Source organism: Saimiri boliviensis, chromosome 11 (assembly GCF_048565385.1).
Source record: "Saimiri boliviensis isolate mSaiBol1 chromosome 11, mSaiBol1.pri, whole genome shotgun sequence".
NCBI lineage: Eukaryota > Metazoa > Chordata > Mammalia > Primates > Cebidae > Saimiri > Saimiri boliviensis.
In genome coordinates, this window is record NC_133459.1 from 99159881 (window position 1) to 99181375 (window position 21495).

The 21495-nt window shown below is 39.3% G+C and overlaps 1 protein-coding gene across 1 annotated transcript in view; it reads right to left on the bottom strand.

Moving 5' to 3' along the window:
* Positions 1-2967: 2967 nt before the first annotated feature.
* CAPZA1 (capping actin protein of muscle Z-line subunit alpha 1) overlaps positions 2968-21495 on the bottom strand; it is a 48402-nt gene continuing 29874 nt past the window's right edge. Inside the window, exons 5-10 of the mRNA XM_003933471.4 lie at positions 20870-21076; positions 15295-15374; positions 14610-14688; positions 8503-8574; positions 4912-4974; positions 2968-4523 (exon numbers count right to left, since the gene is read on the bottom strand). Coding sequence (XP_003933520.1) covers positions 4383-4523; positions 4912-4974; positions 8503-8574; positions 14610-14688; positions 15295-15374; positions 20870-21076 — 642 coding nt within the window. The 3' untranslated portion in view covers positions 2968-4382. The remainder of the gene's footprint in view (positions 4524-4911; positions 4975-8502; positions 8575-14609; positions 14689-15294; positions 15375-20869; positions 21077-21495) is intronic.

Consider the following 21495-nt stretch of genomic DNA (forward strand, 5'->3'; position numbering starts at 1 on the left):
TCTGGCTCCATTCTGACCAGCAAATCTAAATCCATATTATTCTCGGATAAATTTCCTCTCTTCTCTGGTCAGAGTTCTCTTGGATGTTCTCAAAACGTACACAAAAAGCTGCAGTATGGTAAAAACTTGGGTAAAAATGTGATGCATGTTGCTTTGTCTACAATGGAACCCCTCTAAACAAGTTTTATCCAGAAAAATCAACTTCACATGGGGTTCTAATTGTTATTGTCAGAGCCGTTTGAACAGAGCAACTCCATCTTGAACAGGGGCTGGGTAAGATGAGACTGAGACCTATGGACTGCATTCCCAGGAGGTTAGGCATTCTAAGTCACAGGATAAAACAGGAGGTCAGCACAAGACACACATCATAAAGACCTTGCTAATAAAACAGGTTGCAGTAAAGAAGCTGGCTAAAACCCACCAAAACCAAGATGGCGAGGAGAGTGAACTCTGGCCGTCCTCACGCCTCATTATACGATGGTTATAATACATTAGCATGCTAAAAGACACTCCCACCAACACCATGACAATATACATATACCATGGCAACATCAGGAAGTTATCCAATACAGTCTAAAAAGGGGATGAAGCCTCAGTTCTAGGAACTGCCCACCCCATTCCTGGCAAACTCAGGAATCATCCATCCCTTGTTTAGCATATAATCAGGAAATGACCATTAAAGGGGACCATGAAAGCCCCTTGGAGATGTTCTGCCTATAGAGTAGCTATTCTTTATTCCTTTACTTTCTTAATAAATTTGCTTTCACTTTACTCTATGGACTCACCCCATTCTTTTCCTGCATGGGACCCAGGACCCCTTTCCAGTAACATTTTCACACATGCTGTTCTAGATGTCTAAAATGGCCTCCTTTCTCACCTTTCACATCCAGCTTGTTTCACTTCCTTGATTCCTTCCTTAAATCCATCTACATTTACATGAATCTACCTTAATTAAAAGAAATACGGTTGATTTAGGCATGCGTTGAAGGCAGTCTGAAAGTTAACTGGCCAACAGTGTTACTGGAATAAACCCATGGCCCTCCCAGAAAATTGAAATACTTAGACTGGCCAGTCTACCATAAACCAAAAGAGAGGGTGTGGCAAGCGTAGTTGATCCTACCTGCAAATTCACCTACTCACTAAAATGTATTTGTAATCCCCAAATCAATACATGTAGTGCCTTTGTGGTCATTCATGGACACACACAGAGCGGCGAAAAACTTAAGTTGTCCAATGTGCGTGTTCCAGTTGAGGTCCCACACAGTGCCCTGCTTTCTGGTTTCAGCCCTTGTATTGTAAAGTGCCTTTCCAATGGTCTGTCTAGTGCCACACTTGTTGAATTCTTGTGCTTTTTGCTGGTGATTTCACTACTTAAAATGGTCACCAAGTGTAGTGCTTAAGTGTGGTCCCATGTTCCTAAGCACAAGAAGGCTTTACAGGGAAAATTCCTGCTAACTTCATTTAGGAATGAGTTACAGTATTCACTAAGTCAGTATTCAAAGTGACTTTACAGAACCTAACCAGGCTGAATAACCAGAATCAACTGTATATGCGTATACATAAAAGAATGCTTTCTGATACCTTGGATTTTAAGAGATGTGAGATTTGTTTTTGTGCTCAGAGAGCTTATATATACTCTGTGCCTTTACATATACCCTATCTGTTCAAAGGAGAAATTGAAGTTATCTCAGTTTAAACTATAGGACAATCCAACTTTGTTCTGTACTTATCTTCCTTTGATTTTTCATAGTAGGTAGCTGAAAAATGAGAAAATGGTCACAAGTATTTGGTTTACTTGGTAGTTTTATAGATCATCGTAAATTCACAAGTTGGCATTTAAATATTTATCATTCTTTGAGTTTGAAGAGAATATGCCAGAAGTTTGCCAAGTATCCCATAAACCTAGATGAGTCCAGCACCAAAGTCTTAGATTATAAAAGAGAAAAGGCAGTGGAACTAGGCAAGCAACAGAGGGATAATCACTGAGGCTCAGATGAAACAGTCTTCAGCAGTGCCCTTTCAAACCAAATACAAGAGGGAGGCTCCACAAAACTCTTCTCCAGATGGCTGGGAAATCTTTGCCCTAGGGTATAACAAACAGGCTGATTTCAGCAGCTTGTGATAAAATAAATACAATTCAAGCAAATATTTCTGCTAAGGGAGGTTAAGAAGGTGGTAGGGGGGAGCCGGGGCGGGAGCGTCTCTGCCAGACTTGGTCAGGAGGGTTGATTTCCTCCCAATTATGCAAGTAACAACATTAGACAGTCAAGGGGTTAAGAGATTTTTTAAAGCCTCTAAGCTAAGGAATCAATGGGATAGCCTGGGGGTAAGATGAGAGAGTTAATAAATTAAAAGCAAGAATGTTTGAATCTATTTGCATTACAAGTAGAATGGAATGTAGCTAAATGTTTCTCAAAAAGGTGGGAATTTGAACTGGCCTTGGATGGAGTAAGTGAAGCATAAAACTCCCTCTGGTTCTTTTTTTGGGAACTAGGATTAAAAAAAGCCTCTCCCACAAGTCTGTAGCTAGGCCCACTAAGAGGAAAGCAGCATTTAAATATTAGCAAGTTTAAGGCAGGGATTCTTTCATTTCTACCTCTGCCTAGTGACTACAACCATACTTAGGCCTTGCTTTTTGAATGACAGGTACAGAAGACAACTACATTTTTCCCTTTGAAAAACGGGTAGTCTTTGAAGAGCAGCATGATCCACAGATATTGCTCATGCTTAAACGAGCTGTTCTTTACAAATCTTTGGATATTCACTGAGTCTATAAAAGTTGAAGGTAGAAACCAATTTCTCAATAAGTAAGATCAAATACAGCTGAATATCTTACCTTGAGAACAAAGGCTGAAGCGGTGAATCAAAAAGGAGAGACTCAGACAATTTTAGAACAAAACAGGTATATTTCTATTAGACTACCTGATACAGAAGATAGTGTGGTACGGATGGACAGTATGAATGACAAATAATACAAATATATTTTATTTGAAATAAAAATGCATACACAGCTCAATGGGTCACTTAGAAACAAACTGTTACTTGACTATATTACTGAGCAAAAACAAAACTGAAGCACAAACACCTTTCTTTTTTGACATGTATCTGGAGATAGGTAGGAAGACACTACTTGATTTTTAAAAAAACTGACCTTCCCTTAAGGCCTGGTCATAGAAGTGTAAACAATGTAAATGAATCCACCATTACCAGTTGTCATATCATATCTATGTCACCTGTGTATTCTGAGATTACACACATGCCTGCCAATATACCTGGGAAAGGTTATTTTATCACAGTTACACTTGAGTTCTTGGCAGGCAGGACAGAGGAGGAGTAATTTGAATTAAGTTTTACATCCTATTTAGAAGAAATCACTAGTATTTCCTTAAATAACAGGTTACAATAGAAAGATACTGCCTGGAAGTTATCCTTTTCACTTTGGTTCATTTTTAGTTTTTGTTTGTGATTTACACAGCTGTTTAATTCATTTGCTTATAGTACAATCCTGCCATAAAGTATTAAAGCACAAGATACCTATTATTCCTTCAACATCTGCATTTTTCAAGTTTTATACTCTATATCCACAGTATGTCAGCAGTTCTTGAATGTTTAAAAAAAATAAATGGGTAAAACACTTCTAAAAATGCAGATGCCTATAACTACAATGGTACTAAAATGGGAAGGAGACAATGAGAGAAGGGATAAAAGCAAACACGTTCTGTGCAGGGAATGTGGTTCAAGTCTTTGGATTTAAAAACAAGTTCCCCAGAGAAGCTGGCACTTCCTTTGCCCTCCAGAAAGGACCTGAAAAGTCCCAATCCGAACTTTGGAAAATTACAGTTATGAGATGCAATAAATGATCATCAAAGCAGTCAGAGGGAGAAGGATGAATGTGTCTTCCATTTAGCTATAGATTGTAGCATAGTCTTTTTAGGTGTTGGTGGATCAGTAAAAACCACTGAAGTACCAGAAGTGCTTGGAGCTTGGAAGGATAGGGTAGAAAGTAATGACCATAATACCTTATCTAAATCAGTAGCAGGGCTTCATGGCTAGGAAACTTTTTTAAACAGTAAAATGTCTCTAGGATAGATCTTTCTCTCTCCAACATTAAATGTGGCAGAATTAACCAAAAAAACAAAAAAACAAAAAAACAAAAAAAACATTTACACGTAGATATAGCAATAACAGAAAATTACAAGGCAGAGAACACAAAAGAATCAAGACAATGCTATAGGTTCAACAGTATTCCATGAGGGTAGAAAACTGGTTAACTTTGAAAGCCCTAGCAAAATATCACTCTTGTTTATAAATCACGTATTTATCATATGACCACACGTTGAATCCTTGTCTTTCCACATACTGGAGAATTCTACATTCAGCCTTTAAGCATTCTGCATTTCTTTGCCAATCTTGTAGCTGAGTATCTTGTTCCAGTCGATTTTGGTGCGGGTAACTGGAAGCTGCCGGCGCAAGGCCTTGAATGTGGTATCTGACATTGTTTGATAGTTTTCACTAATTGCTGTCTGCAATAGATAATTGAAGATGAGTTGCTTGAACAGAAATGACGCTGGTTGTGAATAGGAAAGTAACGCTATAGTCAAAGGATATGCTTGAGTCCCCTATGAAGGATAGACAGGATATATTATTTTCAGTGAGCTCCTCTCCAACCTCTGAAGTAGGTCAAGAAGTTCACCTATATTATTTCTAAAACTAGAGCTACAGTCCCAAGCAATCCTGAAACCCTGATTGTAAGCAGAATGCCAAATTGGAAGGTCTGCAAAGTCTCCGCATTTAGTAAAACTGAAGAGCATGTATCTTTACATTAAAGGACACAGACAGGCCTAACAAAATATGTTAACAGCAAAATAATAAGATAGTAGATCTAGAAAAATTAGCTCCAAATCTTCTTACCTGATACTCGTTTTCTGCATTCTCTATGATTTTAATAAACTCCTTGGCAGTTTGGGCTTCATTCTAATGGAGGAAGGAAGAGGGGAAAAATCAGATTTTTAAAAATGTGTAAGCAGTAAGATCCTGAAAAGTAACTCCATCTTGACTAACATTTGTATAACAATTTCTAGTTTACCAAGTGTTTCCATGCCCACTACCTCCTTTGATTCTCACGACAACTCTATGGAAGAGACTACGTTATAATCATAACCTATTTTGCAGATGAGAAAACAGAACCGTCTGTTTTCTTCACCAGAATTACACAGTTTTTGAATGATAAAGATGCAATCTGAAATTAGGTCTTCACCAAAAAAACTCATGCTCTTTCTACTCTACCACAGTATACCCAAAAGACATCATCAAGTCTTGAAAAGTTGACGCCTTGAAAATATTTCTGGTTTAAAATGATATGAACACCAGGTGCGGTGGCTCAAGCCTGTAATCCCAGCACTTTGGGAGGCCGAGGCAGGTGGATCACGAGGTCAAGAGATCGAGACCATCCTGGTCAACATGGTGAAACCCCGTCTCTACTAAAAATACAAAAAATTAGCTGGGCATCGTGGTGCGTGCCTGTAATCCCAGCTACTCAGGAGGCTGAGGCAGGAGAATTGCCTGAACTCAGGATGCGGAGGTTGCAGTAAGCCGAGATCGTGCCATTGCACTCCAGCCTGGGTAACAAGAGCGAACGAAACTCCGTCTCAAAAAAAAAAGAAAAAAAAAAAATTATATGAACAATGAATGCCCTCAGACACATCAGTCATATACCATAAGCTTTTATCTCACATATGCCTTTGCCACTTAAGATGTTAAACTAGCCAATCCCATTTTGTATTACGTGGCTCAAGTATAAAATGAAATGAATCTCTCTCTTCCTGTTACCATTAAGTACAACATATTTTTTTTAAGTTTTTTTTTTTTTAATAAGATGGGGTTTCCCCATGTTGGTTAGGCTGGTCTTGAACTCCCAACCTCAGGTGATTTGCCTGCCTTGGCCTCCAAAGTGCTTGGATTACAGGCGTGAGCCACCACGTCTAGCCAGATTTTTTTTTTTTTAAGGGAAGAGGGTAGGATTTAATGTCTACAGCAGTGGTCCTAAGAGAGACTATGAGGTCAAAACTATTTTCTACTTTTTTTTTGAGACAGAGTCTAGCTCTGTCTCACAGGCTGGAGTGCAGTGGCACAATCTCGGCTCACTGCAATTCGCCTCCCCAACTCAAGCGATTCTCCTGCCTCAGCCTCCCAAGTAGCTGGGATTATAGGAGCCTGCGACCATGTGCAACTAATTTTTGAAATTTTAGTAGAAACAAGTTTCACTGTGTTGGCCAGGCTGGTCTCGAACTCCTGACTTCGTGATCCACCTGCCTTGGCCTCCCAAAGTACTGAGATGACAAGTGTGAGCCACCACACCTGGCCTTTACTTTCATAATAATACTAAGACAAGGTTATTTGACTGTTTTGCTCTCACTCTGTAATGTGTATATAATGTAATTTCCTAGAAACTACATGATGTATGATGACTTTATCACTTTGAGGGCTAATGAAATGTATGAAGCAGAGGCCAGGTGCAATGGCTCACATCTGCAATCCCAGCACTTTGGGAGGCTGAAGTGGGTGAGATCAGGAGTTTGCGACCAGCCTGGCCAACACAGTGAAACCCTGTCTCTACTAAAAATACAAAAATCAGCCAGACATGGTGGCACACGCCTGTATTCCCAGCTACTCGGGAAGTTGAGGTAGGAGAGTCACTTGAAACTGGGAGGTGGAGGTTGCAATAAGCTGAGATAGTGCCTGAGCAAGGGCAACAAGAATGAAACTTCATCTTAAAAAAACAAACAAACAAAAAACAACTAATATCACAATGTTGGTTGTTTTTTGTTTTTTGAGATGAAGTTTCAGCAACCTTTTAATATCAGCCATCTTTTAATAAGCCAGACATTACAAAATTTGTGAAGACACAGACTAATGTCATTCTTCTATTTTTTCCTTTGGATTTTGAAAATGTATTTACAAAGATGTTACTTATTAACATATATGCATTTATCATTATTTTTAATCAGTGAATATTTTTAACACTTCTTAGTTTTATTTATTTATTTGTTTTTGAGACAGGGTTTCACTCTGTCCCCCTGGCTGGAGTGCAGTAGCACGATCTTGGCTCACTGTAGCCTCAACCTTCCTAGGCTCAGGTGATCCTCCCACCACAGCCTCCCAAGTAGCTGGGACTACAGGCACTCAGCTGATTCTTCGATTTTTTTTTGTAGAGATGGGGTTTCACCATGTTTCTCAGGCTGGTCTTTAACTCCTGGGCTTAAGCTTTCACCTGCCTTGGGCTCCCAAAGTGCTGGGATTACAGGAGTGAGCCAACTACACCCGGTCAACACTTCTTAGCTTTAATTTTTCGTGAGGTAAATATTCATAGATATGATGCATAAACAAAAATTCTTTGGGGGTATTCAATAACTTCTAAGAACATAAAGAAGTAATGAGACTACAGAAGAAATATAAGAACAAATCATGTCTTGGGCCAGGTGTGGTGGCTCACGCCTGTAATCCCAGCACTCTGGGAGGCTGAGGTGGGTCAGGAGTTCAAGACGAGCCTGGCCAAGATGGTGAAACCCTGTCTCTACTAAAAAAAAAAAAAAAAGAAAGAAAGAAGAAAAAATTAGCCGGGTGTGGTGCCTGTAATCCCAGCTACTTGGGAGGTTGAGGCGGAAAAGTACTTAAACCTCGGAGGCGGAGGTTGCAGTCAGCCGAGATCGCATCACTGCACTCCAGCCTGGGTGACCGAGCGAGACTCCATCTAAACAAAAGAAAAAAAAAAAAAAAGAACAAATCATGTCTCTTCTTTCAAGGTACAGAACATAATATTGGCCAGGCATGGTGGCTCGCACCTGTGATCCCAGTACTTTGGGAGGCTGAGGCAGGAGGATCACTTCAGTCTAGGAGTTTGAGACCAGCCTGGGCAACACAGAGAGACCTCATCTCTCCCAAATATAAAAAAATGAGGTAGGCATGGAGGCATGTGCCTGTTGTCCCAGCTACTTGGGAGGCTGAGGTGGGAGGATCACTTGAGCCTGGAAGCTTGCAGCTGCAGTGAACTGTGATCATGTCCTTCCTTGCACTCCAGTCTGGGCACAGCGAGTCCCTGTCTCAAATAAAATGACAACAACAAACCATAAAACATTCTAATTGAATACTCCTAAAAATGTTGTTTCTCTAATGATATAAATGCAGCCCTATAGCATGCAATTTGGTAAACTTTCCTTGCTCTTGGTATTTATTGATTGAAGGTACTGCTTTCCTTGAGTAACTCTTACAATTGAGAGAGAGCGACTAAGAAAGACATTTGTCTAAAGCCATAATCAATATTTTGAGTCAAAAACTGTGAACTAATATATGCCAGGTGTTGGTAAGAGGTACTAACAGAAGTGGCCAAAATCAAATCATTAAAAGCAAACTGAATTTCTACTGGCAGAATCAGGATTGAGGATCAAAACCAATTTTTTAAAGAAAAATGAGACATTTGTAAGCCAGACACTATTCCATACTCACCGAAACAGTTAGCGAATCCTGTACATCTTTATGACTAACCAACTGAACATTGCCATCTTCATAATAGTGAACCTGTGTGAGACAATGTTTGAGCCTTTTTAGGGGAAGTTCATAGAGAAACCTGTTACTTAGGACAGAAATCCATGCTTTATCTTTAAGATGATGAGCCATTTTATCAATGCTGAACAAATAATTAATATAACTAACGGTAATTCACAATGATGGTTAATTAATCCACAGAATGCTTTTTCCTTAGCAGGGAACACTGATTATTAAGTTTGACAAACATTTGTTATGTGCTTTTCACATTCTAAGCACTGTGCTAGGCATTGCAAATACAAAGGTAAGTAAGATCCCACTCTTAGCAATATTAAAATAATTAAAGTCATTAAACATTAGCTTTTCTCTGTGAAAACCAAGGAGTTTTAATGGATCCTAATACCTAATATCTAGCACATTTCTCCATTTTGGTAAGCAGATCTGACTAGATAGGGGAAAAGTCTAATTGAGGGTTAAAGATGGACAGAAAACAAGTATTTTATTGGTAAAGCAGATATTTTTAAAAAGATAAAAGTAGTTCTGAATAAAGTGAAGAGCTATAATTATGAAAACAATTAGCAAAAAGGAGGAGACAGACTAACAAATCAATGACATTTTAGGTTCAGCAACTTAAAAGATAGGTTTAGTCACCTTGACAAGGCTACTAACCAGTCAGACAGAATAGGATAAGGCAGGCGTCCCCAAACTACGGCCCACAGGCCGCATGCGGCCCCCTGAGGCCATTTATCCGGCCCCCTGCCGCACTTCAGGAAGGGGCACCTCTTTCATTGGTGGTCAGTGAGAGGAGCACAGTATGTGGCGGCCCTCCAATGGTCTGAGGGACAGTGAACTGGCCCCCTGTGTAAAAAGTTTGGGGACGCCTGGGATAAGGGTACCCTTTTGTTCATTTGAATAGGATCTTGAAAGAAGCAGCTGTTACCTAAGTGGACAAGGTAGAGAAGGACATCTACCAAGGAGATTACAAAAAAACGTATAACAGAATGGAGTGTAATTGGTTTAGTTCAAAGAAGAACAAAGAACTCACTGCATATGAATACGTATAAAAAAGGAGTGTGGCAGGAGACACTGCTATGAAGTTGGACACATAGACTGTGAAGAACAAAACACTTTATAAACCATGTTAAGAATTCAGACTACACAGGAGGCTAGGATGGGAGGATCACTTGAGGCCAGAAGTTTAAGACCAGCCTGGGCAATATAGCAAGACCCCGATCTTAGGGAAAAAAAGAATTCAGATATCCTATTATAGGTGACACATAGGAAAAGGAATGTTTTAGAAAGATTACGCTTGTGCCATGAAGAAAATAAAATGGAAGTAGCTGATATTAGAGCCATAATGCTAGAACAATATTCCAGGTAATGCCATTTATCTAGTGCTATGATCTGAATGTTGGTGCCTTCCCAAAATTCTTATGTTGGAATCTAATACCCAATGTGACAGTATTAAGAGGAGGGGCCTTTGGGAAGTGATTAGGTCATGAGGGTGAAGCCTTCATGGGATTAGTGCCCTTCTAAAAGAGGTTCAGTCAAGCTCCCTTGCCACTCTTGTACCTCATGAGGACACAGTGTTTACCCCTTCTGTTATGTGAGAATGCATAAGGTGTCACCTATGAGAAACAGAACTCACCAGACACTGAATCTAACAGCACCTTGATCTTCAACTTCTTACTCTCCAGAAGTGTGAGAAATAAATTTCTGCTGTTTATAAATTACCCAGTCCAAGGTATTGTTATAATAGCTCAAACAAGGCCAGGCACAGTGGCTCATGCCTGTAATCATAGCCAAGGCAGATGGATCACTTGAGGTCAGGAATTCAAAAACAGTCTGGCCAACATGGTGAAACCCCATCTCTACTAAAAATACAAAAAAAAAATTAGCCAGGTGTAGTGGCAGGTGCTTGAAATCCCAGCTCCTCAGGAGGCTGAGGCAGGAGAACTGCTTGAACCTGGGAGGCAGAGGTTGCAGTGAGCTGAGATTGTGCCATGGCACTCCAGCCTGGGTAAGAGAGAGACTGTCTCAAAAAAAATTTAAGAGCCCAAACAAACTAAGACATCTGGTCTATGCTACCAGGAGATACCTGAACAAAACAGAATGTTTTGAGGGATAAAGCAGAAAAGGGAAAGAGAAGAACAGTAATCTTCACTTACTTCATTTCACTTACTTAGTAATCTTAGCTGTAGTAGCTATTAGTTATTAAGCCTTACTATGTGTTAGACACTGTGCAAACACTTCACCATTACTGATATTCCCTCATTTAATCATTACATAAACTATGAGATGAGGATTACTACTAACCCTATTTTACAGCTGAGGAAACAGACTTGCTTTGAGGCAGTTATTAAACAATAACTTATCCATGTTCACATACCGAGTAAGAGGAGGAGCCAGGATTTGAATTAGGTCAAATTCCAGAGCTATCCAACATGTGTAACACCTCCCAATGCTATGCTTTGTCAAAAAGTTAGGAATTCCTTGATCTGGGTAGAAATAAAGTGTCTCAACAGGGGCTAACTCGGTGGGTATCATTAGAAGGCCATAACAGCCAAGCTCCATCTACCTATTTGCAATAAAAAGACTTCCCTGGACAACATGAACCTCCTACATATCTTTAAAGGACAAAAATAAGTATCTTTTTTAATGGGGACAAACAGCTGGCTCTATCCAGATGGGCAGAAGAAGCTAGACTTTCCATACCCTCTCTAAACCTTCAAGTTTTACCTTTTGGCTTTTTAAGAGGTTAAAGAAGAAAAGGCAATATAAGAATCCACTGAGAACAGGCACAGTGGCTCACACCTTTAATCCCAGCTCTTTGGGAGGCCAAGGCGCACAGATCATTGAGGTCAGGAGTTCAAGACCAGCCTGACCAACATGGCAAAACCCCGTCTCTACTAAAAATACAAAAAAAATTAGGCGGGTGTGGTGGTAGGTGCCTGTAATCCCAGCTACTTGGAAGGCTGAGGCAGGAGAATCACCTGAACTCAGGAGATGAAGGTTGCAGTGAGATGAAATTGCGCCACTACATTCCAGCCTGGGCAACAGAGCGAGACCAGAATGCACTGGAGATGAAATGAAAATCCATTGGAAAAGAAGGGCGATAATAAGAACCACTAATACTTACATGTAAAATCAGAACAGCAAAGATGTGGGCAAAAAAGACTAGGCTAAATGATGATGACATAAAAAGGTTAAAATCCCAATAGATAAGAATATTTAAAATATAGGTAGGTCATACTCAAATATCAGCTTTGTTTGTTTTTTTTCATTAAAAAACTAGATCGTTCTTTCATTAAAAAGAACATTTGGTAGGAGAATGAGTACAAATAGGATGGGAGATATTTAAAAAAAAAAACTCAAGAGAGCTGGCTATAGAAGAAACAACATCTTCTGTATTTCTCAGAACTCATCTGAAGAGAGGAGGTAATGCAGAGCACATTCGTTTTGTTCAAAAATAAAGACTATGCAATTAGTTTGAACTTCTGTTATGTTTCTGAATTAGGACAAGGAAAAGAATATACAATAAGGTCAATAAGCCTCACTGTTTATGATCTCAATAAAAAATTCCAAAATCTATTAATTTCATTACCTAATACACTAATGATATTATGTTTAGAAATTAACCCAGCCTGGACAACCCAGTGAGACCCCGACTCTAAAAAAAATAAAAAAATAAAAAATAGCAAGGTACAGTGGTGTGTGTTTCTAGTACCAGGTACTTGGGAGGCTGAGGTGGGAGGACCATTCAGTTGAGGAGTTCGAGGTTGCAGTGAGCTATGAAAGCACCACAGCACTCCAGCCTAGGTGACAGAGTGAGACACATCATTTTAAGAAATATATTACGCTCAAATTATATGTGTTCTAAGACCTTTTCTAGGTCTCATCTGCTAATATGAAAATGGTTCAATTAACTAATACAAATTTCAACATGACTGCCATCAACATAAATCCTCAGAAATTGTTGCCTTCTCAGAATGTTTTTGCCTATAGACTAGCCTGAAAGGCTAAATATCTTAATGACTTCTGCAAGTAATTCTCACTCCAAAATTTAAAAGATATGTAAATAAATTAAGCCTTCCCCGAAAGTTGTGATCAATCTGTGCTTAAAAAAGGTTTAAATGTTGATCTGTACACTACTTACCAGAAATTATCACCCTTTGTGATGTGTGCTCATTTCACAGGTTTGCACTGGCTAAAATACAAATGGCTGTTTCTATCCAGAAACAAAATAAAACTTACTTACATAAAATTGACAGTAAGCTTCTTTACTATAATGCTGATACCACAGTTACAGGAAGTTAATGCTGATGCCATAGTTACAAAAGGTCCAGAGTGTTAGGCTACTAACATATTTGGTTAACAGAAACAGAACAATACGCTGTTTTATGTTGCACCTTCCCAGAAGCTGACCCTAAGACAAAGACTAGAGCAAAAGTAATTTATTCGGGAGCAAATCCCACAGAGCTAAAACAGGGACAGAAGAAGTGAAACACATAAGGGGAGGAAGCCTTACAGGTACATTTATGAGCAGGTTACAGTTGTGGGCATTAAGCTCTGGAAAACTAAATAGAACATGCTTCAGAGTTGTCCTACTTGAGGAAGCTGCCATATTTACCAACTCTTACATATCACTGAGAGCTGCTCCAAGAGCTATGAACTCAACACCAGCCTGTCTCACCTGAGTAGGGCATGCTCCTATGGCCAGGAGCTACTTGTTGCAGGAAGCTATAGGTATATATGAAAAGAGCAGATTTATTTTTACAGAATTTATTACCTATACACTTCATTAAATTAGAGCATTAAAAAAGACAACTTTTGGCAGGGTGCGATGGCTCACCTGAGGTCAGGAGTTCAAGATCAGCCTGGCCAACATGGTGAAATCCATGTTTACTAAAAATACAAAAATTAGCTGGGCATGGTGGTGCACACCTGTAACCCTAGCTACTTGGGAGGCTGAGGCAGGAGAACTGCTTGAACCCAGGGAGGCAGAGGTTGCAGTGAGCCAAGATCCCACCACTGCACTCCAACCTGGGAGATAGAGCGAGACTCTGCATTTAAAAAAAAAAAAAAAGACAACTCTTGGTAATTGTTGTTAAAGCACAGCTTAACACAATATAATACAGGTACAATTAGGTACTGATCTTCTCAGTTATCTGTATCTACTCTGACCTTAGAGCTACTGAGGCTTAAAAATTAAACCACCCTAAATTTAGAAAGTCAAACCTCTGCTAGCATATTAAATTTCAATCCACATACGCATCAAATGAGTTAAAAGTTATCTTATTCAGCTGCCTGTCTACCCTGACATCAGCATTAGAAATCTACTTCTGGGCTGGGCGCAGTGGCTCACACTTGTAATCTTAGCACTTTGGGAGGCTGAGGCAGGTGCATCACCTGAGGTCAAGAGTTCAAGAACAGCCTGACCAACACGGAGAAACCCCATCTCTCCTAAAATTACAAAATTAGCTGGGTGTGGTGCGCATGCCTGTAATCCCAGCAACTCGGGAGACTGAGATAGGAGAATCACTTGAATCCGAGAGGCGGAGGTTGCGGTGAGCTGAGATTGTGCCATTGCACTCCAGCTTGGGCAACAAGAACAAAACTCTAAGAAATCTACTTCTGCTTGGCTATTTATATTCCAAAACACCAACCATTCTCTCTCTGGGCTGGGAGGCAGAGGTTGCAGTTAGCTGAGATAATGTCACTGCACTTCAGTCTGGGATAGAGTGAGACTCTATCTCAAAAAATAATTATTATTATTATTTATTTTAATTCTTTCCTAAAACTGCTGTTTGATAATTCCTAGAAATATCTTATGTTACCTTTAAAGGAAAAATAACAGTAACTATGTTGCCATATACTCTCCATACTATCCTTTAACAACTCAGAATAGCTTTGTTTACCTCCCCAAGAAGGAAGCTTCTATTTCTATTCACTGTCAGCAATCTCCCTTTGCATCTACATATACTTGGTCCTTATTTAATACCAGAGCAACATGTACATGTTTTAAAGATGTGAAGTTTTAAGTCTATAAAAACATGTTGGAATCTCACCTGAATCTTAAGCACTCCAACCACCTGGGCTGTAGGTGGTGTGATGGTGAACTTCCACTCTGATCTCCAACGACCATTCCTATTAAAACACACATTTAACATTGCAGAATTAGCAATAAGCACAAGAAAGAGGTGATTCACCACTGAGGTACAGCAGTTGGGAAAGAGGGGTGCAAAAAAAGGAGAAAAAAAAAAAAAGCGTTATTTCCAGTTTGACAAAGCTCTGTCTACTCAAATATAAGTTTGGATCTAAGTGGCCTGACCATAAGCCTTTTCTAAGTGATTTTGACTTCCATTTTTCCTTTTTTCCCTTGAAATGGAAAACCATGCCTATTCTGCTCATGGGAGGCTCTTCCAAAATCAGATGAATAGGCTGCCGAGTTATACAATTAACTCAAGTAGCATTAACCCTCACCCAAGTAAAACTCAGATTTTCAACTGGGCATGTTACTAATCACTTGTTGTCACTCAAAATAAGAGTAACTTTTAAAGGAAAATATAATTATAAAACCTTAGAACTGTAAGAAATCTAAATAATGTCTAAATCTTTCATTTATACATGGGAAACTGAAGTCTGTGAGTTAAATAATTATTGCAAGCAAGCTAGATTAAAAACCAAGTCTCAATTGCTGGCTTCCTTCCTATATAAATGAGATACAAATATAAGAGAATATCTATTTCTTACCAGAAGTTTTTAGGCTGAAACTGGTGGCTTTCAATACATGCAATAATAGTCTGTTGCCCATCAATAGTTTTAGCATAAACCTATTGTTCAGAAAAAAAAAAGTTAAGACTTCAAACACATATTTAATTTAAACAACACGCACTGTACAAAAGCAGTGTGTTAAATCCTTGCGGGAGACAAAGAATCAGATAAAATGAGCTTACAACACAATAGTGTTCATGGGATATAAAAACAAAGCAGAACATACTAGGTTCTACCAGAGACAGTGATACAATGAAAACAGAGGGAAATACTACTCCTGGTTTGGGGTACAAGGCAGGTGCCATTTAGGCTGGGTCTTACAAGACAGATGAGATTCTGATAAGCAGAGACTGAGAATAAATGTGAGGCAGGAAACTGAGGGCTTGTTCAGAGAAATCGCTGATAATTCCATCAGGTTTAAAGGGTTTGTGGTGAAGTGGACTAATAAAAGACAAAACCGTGTAATAGTAGATGTAAAGTCATAAGTTTAAGACTTTATTCTACAGGCACTGGAGAGACAGCAAAACATGACTAGAACTAAGAAAAATCAATACTGGTATACAAGATAAAACAGAAGAAAAACTGAAGCTTGGTTAGGATGACACAGGATTAATCTGGGCAACAAGCCAGAGTTGTATTAATGGGAATGGAAAGGAAGAGCTGCATACAGAATGTAGAAATACAATCAAAGTCTAGCAGTACATGGCAAATGAAGGGCAAAGGAAAGAAGGAACTTAAAGGGTGACTAAAAAGATGGTAGTGTCATTAACAAACCGGGAACTACAGATGGAGATGTCTAGTTAGTAGTTAGAAACACTAACTCTTCCTTAGTGTGGGAGAGGTGAATGGAAATGCTATCACCAAGGGAAAGAAAAAAAAACAGTGCTTTATGGTCCACAAAATGTTTCTACATATATTTTCTTTCACCTACAATAAATCTGATAAAATATATTGTTATCAGCCGGGCGTGGTGGCTCAAGCCTGTAATCCCAGCACTTTGGGAGGCTGAGGTGGGCGGATCACGAGGTCAAGAGATCGAGATCATCCCGGTCATCATGGTGAAACCCCGTCTCTACTAAAAATACAAAAAATTAGCTGGGCATGGTGGCGCGTGCCTGTAATTCCAGCTACTCAGGAGGCTGAGGCAGGAGAATTGCCTGAACCCAGGAGGCGGAGGTTGCGGTGAGCCAAGATCACGCCCTGGGTAACAAGAGCGAAACTCCGTCTCTCAAAAAAAAAAAAAAAAAAAAAAAATATATATATATATAGTTATCATCTACAGATGAGAAAGTTAAGTTCACAAAGCTTTTTGCCTAAGGTCACTCAGAAAGTGGTAAAGGCAGAATCCAAACCCACTGTTTTTGTGACGCCGAAGTCTATGTTACTTTACCTGCATTCAATGACTAGGAACTTTGGGGAATGCCTATATTTACAAAGGTAGGCGGAAAAAAATGCAGTACAAACAGAGTAACAATAATTACGCCAGGCGCGGTGGCTCATGAGGTCAGGAGATGGAGTCCATCCCGGCCAATATGATGAAACCCTGTCTCTACTAAAACACAAAAAATTAGCCAGGTGTGGTGGTGGGCATCTGTAGTCCCAGCTACTTGGGAGACTGAGGCAGAAGAATTGCTTGAACTCGGGAGGTGGAGGTTGTGGTGAGCTGAGATTGTACCACTGCACTCCAGCCTGGCAAAAGGGTGAGACTCTGTCTCAAAAAAAAAAAAAAAAAAGAATAATTAGGGGCTGGGCACAGTGGCTCATGCCTGTAATCCCAGCACTTTGAGAGGTCACGGCAGGGGATCTTCTCAGGTCAGAGGTTCAAGACCAGCCTGGCCAACATGGTGAAACCTCATCTCTACTAAAAATACAAAAATTAGCCAGGTGTGGTAGTCGGTGCCTGTAATCCCAGCTACTCAGGAAGGCTGAGACAGGAAAATTGCTTGAACCTGGGAGACAGAGGTTGCAGTGAGCTGAGATTGTGCCACTGCACTCCAGCTCGGACAACAAGAGCAAAACTCCATCTCAAAAAATATATATAATAAAGAAAGAAAGAAAATAATAATAATTGGGGTTTGCTGATATAGCAGCCTAAGTAAAAGATAATTTCTAGAAGTAGCTGACTGGCTTCAGTGTGAAAGGCCATAGGGAGGGCAAGGATGAGGAAAAGGAAACCGAACCAGGTAACTCAGGAACCGTTAGTAATCTCAGAGAGCAGTTTCTGTAGAATGGGGACTAAAGTAAAAAATTCAGAAGTACACAGAGGAAACGGCACTAGCCAGGGAAGAATGGGCACTGATTTGGTGATGATGCAGAGAGAGACGAGAGAAGGGAAAAAGTGGAGAAGAGGAAGAAAGAGCAAGTAAAGAAGGAGAAATAGGCTGGGCATGGTGGCTCATGTCCTGTAGTCCCAGCACCTTCGGAGGTGGAGGCAGGTGGATCACTTGAGCCTAGGAGTCTGAGATCAGCCTGGGCAACATGGTGAAACCCCATCTACACACACACACACACACGCACACGCACACACACTCCACACACAGAGAGAAGGAGTGGGGGGGAGAGAGAGAGAGAGAGACAGAGAGACAGAGACAGAGAGAGAGAAATTAGCCAGGTGTGGTGGCGTGCACCTGTGTGGTCCTAGCTACTTGGGAGGCTGAGGTGGGAGGATCCCTTGAGCCCAGAGGTAGAGGCTGCAGGCTGCAGTGAGCCTGGGCAACACAGCAAGACCTGCCTCAAAAAAAAAAAAAAAGAGAGAGAAATAACTCACAGGAATTATGATTGAGGAAAGATTTTTATTCCCTTTAAGGACAGGAGAAATAAATATTTTCTTAGGTAAAGAGAAATATATCAGAAGATAAAACAAAGTCCCAAGAAGATGTCTTGAAGTACACAGGATAGTGTGAAATCAAGAATAAGGACCCTTCTTCCTCAGATTCGAGTAGGGAAGACTTCTGAATATGGACAAAAGAGATATAAAAAGATTTTCTGTCAGTGTCGATCCTTACAAAACATGGGAGATTAAATGCCTGCCAGAGGACAATGAGAAATGTTTGGAACTATGTAGAAAATGTGATAGGGAATAATGAGATGAAATTACAGACTACCGAGCAGGTCAGCTGAAGATATAGGACACTGATGTACAGCAGATACCATCAGAACAACTGCATAACTTTCTGTAGCTTATTTGATATCTAGTAAGGTTATCTGATGCTGGAGGTCTCCAAATTAAGAATGGGTATAGTCACAAACTTTGATTGGGTAACAATAAAATCAAAGTATATTTAGGATTAAAAAGTCAATTTCTAAATGGGAGTCTGTCATGTCTCCACTTTGCAATACTGGTTTCCAAACAGGAATTCTGTACTTGTCTAGTCCACCATAATGGGTATTCTCCATTATTTAAAAAACAAAAACAAAAACAAACAAACAAAAAAACATAATGACACCTAGCCTAACATTTATCTAACATTTATTAGAGCTTACTTTGTGCCAGGCATTGTTCCAGGCATATATTACATATATTATTAATTCACTAAATCTTCACAACAATCCTATGAGGTAAAAACAATTATTTCCATTTGACAGTCATAGAATTGAGGCACAGAGATGTTAAGTAATTTACCTAAGGTCATACAACTAATTAATTGGCAGGGCCAGAATTCAAACCAGTTAGTAAGCCTTCAAAGTAAGTGCTCCCAACTGTATTCTAGACTGCCATGTAACTCATCTTCATTGAATATTTAAAATATTCTAGTGAAAATTGCTGAGATATTTTCTTACAACAACAACAAAAAATCAGTATGTGTAGTAATCCATGTTATTAGCTCAATATAGCCATCCCGCAATGTATATGTGTTTCAAAACATCATGTTGTACATACCATATTTTTGTCAATTTAAAAATAAATGCAAAAATAAAAAACATATTAATGAATAATTTTATAAAGGAAAAATCATGATAAAGCCAAATTTATCTATTTTTATACTCAAGAGGTAGTAAAAGGAAATCAGGCTGGGCACAGTGGCTCACACCTGTAATCCCAGCACTTTGGGAAGCTGAGGCAGGTGGATCACCTGACGACAGGAGTTTGTGACCAGCCTGGCCAACATGGCGAAAACTCATCTCTACTAAAAATATAAAAATTAGCCAGGCGCCTATAATCCCAGCTATTTCGGAGGCTGAGGCAGGAGAATTGCTTGAACCTAGAAGACGGAAGTTGTGGTGAGCTGACACAGCACCTCTGCACTCCAGCCTGGGCGACAGAGTGAGACTCTGTCTCAAAAGAAAAGAAAATCAAACTACTCTTGATTAAAAAAGAAAAAAATTCTTTTTTTTTTTTTGAGATAGAGTCCCACTGTGTTGCCCAGGCTGTAGTGCAATGGTGTGGTCTCAGTTCACTGCAACCTTCACCTCCCTGGTTCAAGTGATTCTGTGCCTCAGCTTCCTGGGTAGTTCAGACTACAGTTGGATACCACCACATTTGGGTACTTTTTGTATTTTTTAAGTAGAGACAAGGTTTCATGCTGTTGACTAGGCTGGCCTCGAACTCCTGGCCTCAAGTGATCAGCCAACCTTGGCCTCCCAAAGTGCTGGGATTACAGGCATGAGACACCATGCCCAGCCAATTGTTTAGTTCTAATAGTTTTGATTACCTAATATAAACTTCTAAACTATATAGAAGTAGCTTTATGTAAAAAAATGCCTATATCAAAAACCCATTAAATATGAGCAATAGCTCGATCAACAATCTTAGTATACATCTTTTTCCTCGTGTCCAAACCAAAGACCTTTTAGATCTGGGTAAAAATACAAACAAAAAAAGAATTAGTTAAAAAGATTAATTTAAAGAAAGAAAGAAAAAAACCAAAGACCTTCTTCTGACAGGTGTAAGGCACTTCTCAAAAGTAAATTAAGTCATATGTGAAAACAGAATACACTGGGATCTAAAAAGACATTGTGCACTGGGATTTTAAAAAGACATTTTCCATATAAAAATTTCTATTTTTAGCTGGGCACAGTGGTTCACGCCTGTAATCCCAGCATTTTGAGAGGCCGAGGCAGGTGGACCACGAGGTCAAGAGATCGAAACCATCCTGGTCAACATGGTGAAACCCCGTCTGTACTAAAAATACAGAAAACTAGTTGGGCATGGTGGTGCATGCCTGTAATCCCAGCTACTCAGGAGGCTGAGGCAGGAGAATTGCCTGAACCCAGGAGGTGGAGGCTGCGGTGAGCCAAGAACACGCCATTGCACTCCAGCCTGGGTAACAAGAGAGAAACAACTCCGTCTCAAAAAAGAAAAAAACAAAAAAACAAAACAAAACAAAACAAAACCTCTATTTTTTTCTAAACCCTTAGAAAGAAGAAAATAAAAAAAAAACAAAAAAGAATTGCCATTTATTTATTCCCCTTTCCAAAATGATTTAGGGAATAAAATGCAGAGAAGAGAGCATAACTAAGAAGAAAGAAGTGATGTTTGGCAGGCCAAAGCCTCCAAAGGATAAGGTAAATATAAGAAAATATTCTCTGATAACAAAGCAGTCAGATACTTAACAGTACAGAAGCCGTTGGAATAATGGTCTTTCACATAGGCTCTTAAAGCACTGTCACAGGATTCTCTCCAAGACTTCAGACCTCCATCAACTTCTTCTGGCTGGGGGTCACTTGCTTCTTTCCGTAGGTGATCAAATTTAAATGAAATTTTGTTTCTTGGATCTAAAAATCTGCTATTACCCAGGTCACCATGCTCTGTAATTAAGACCTTCCAAAGAATAATTAAAAATATGAGTAACTTTGTAAAAAAGACAATTCTTATTGCTTTTTGTGAAACAAATCAATAAAAATTCTGAGGCAGTTAATTTATCATTTAGTCAGATTTCTCTTTCATATTAATTTTTCAACCAAGTCCCATGCTATTAAGAATACTGTATTTATGAATAAGTCAACTTATACTACAAAATATCCCAAATATTAATACTATACTTCATTTCTTGGTTTCGAATATCTATATATGTACTTTATACATAGCTGTATTAATTTTTATGTACACTTTTGTATGTTTTTTCACATATTTTCCCAGAGATATTATGAAACTTTAGGGTCATTACACTTAGCATTTAAAATAGGTAGTACATTCATATGCTTCAAAAATAAAAAAAATACATAAAGTGAAGTGTTTTC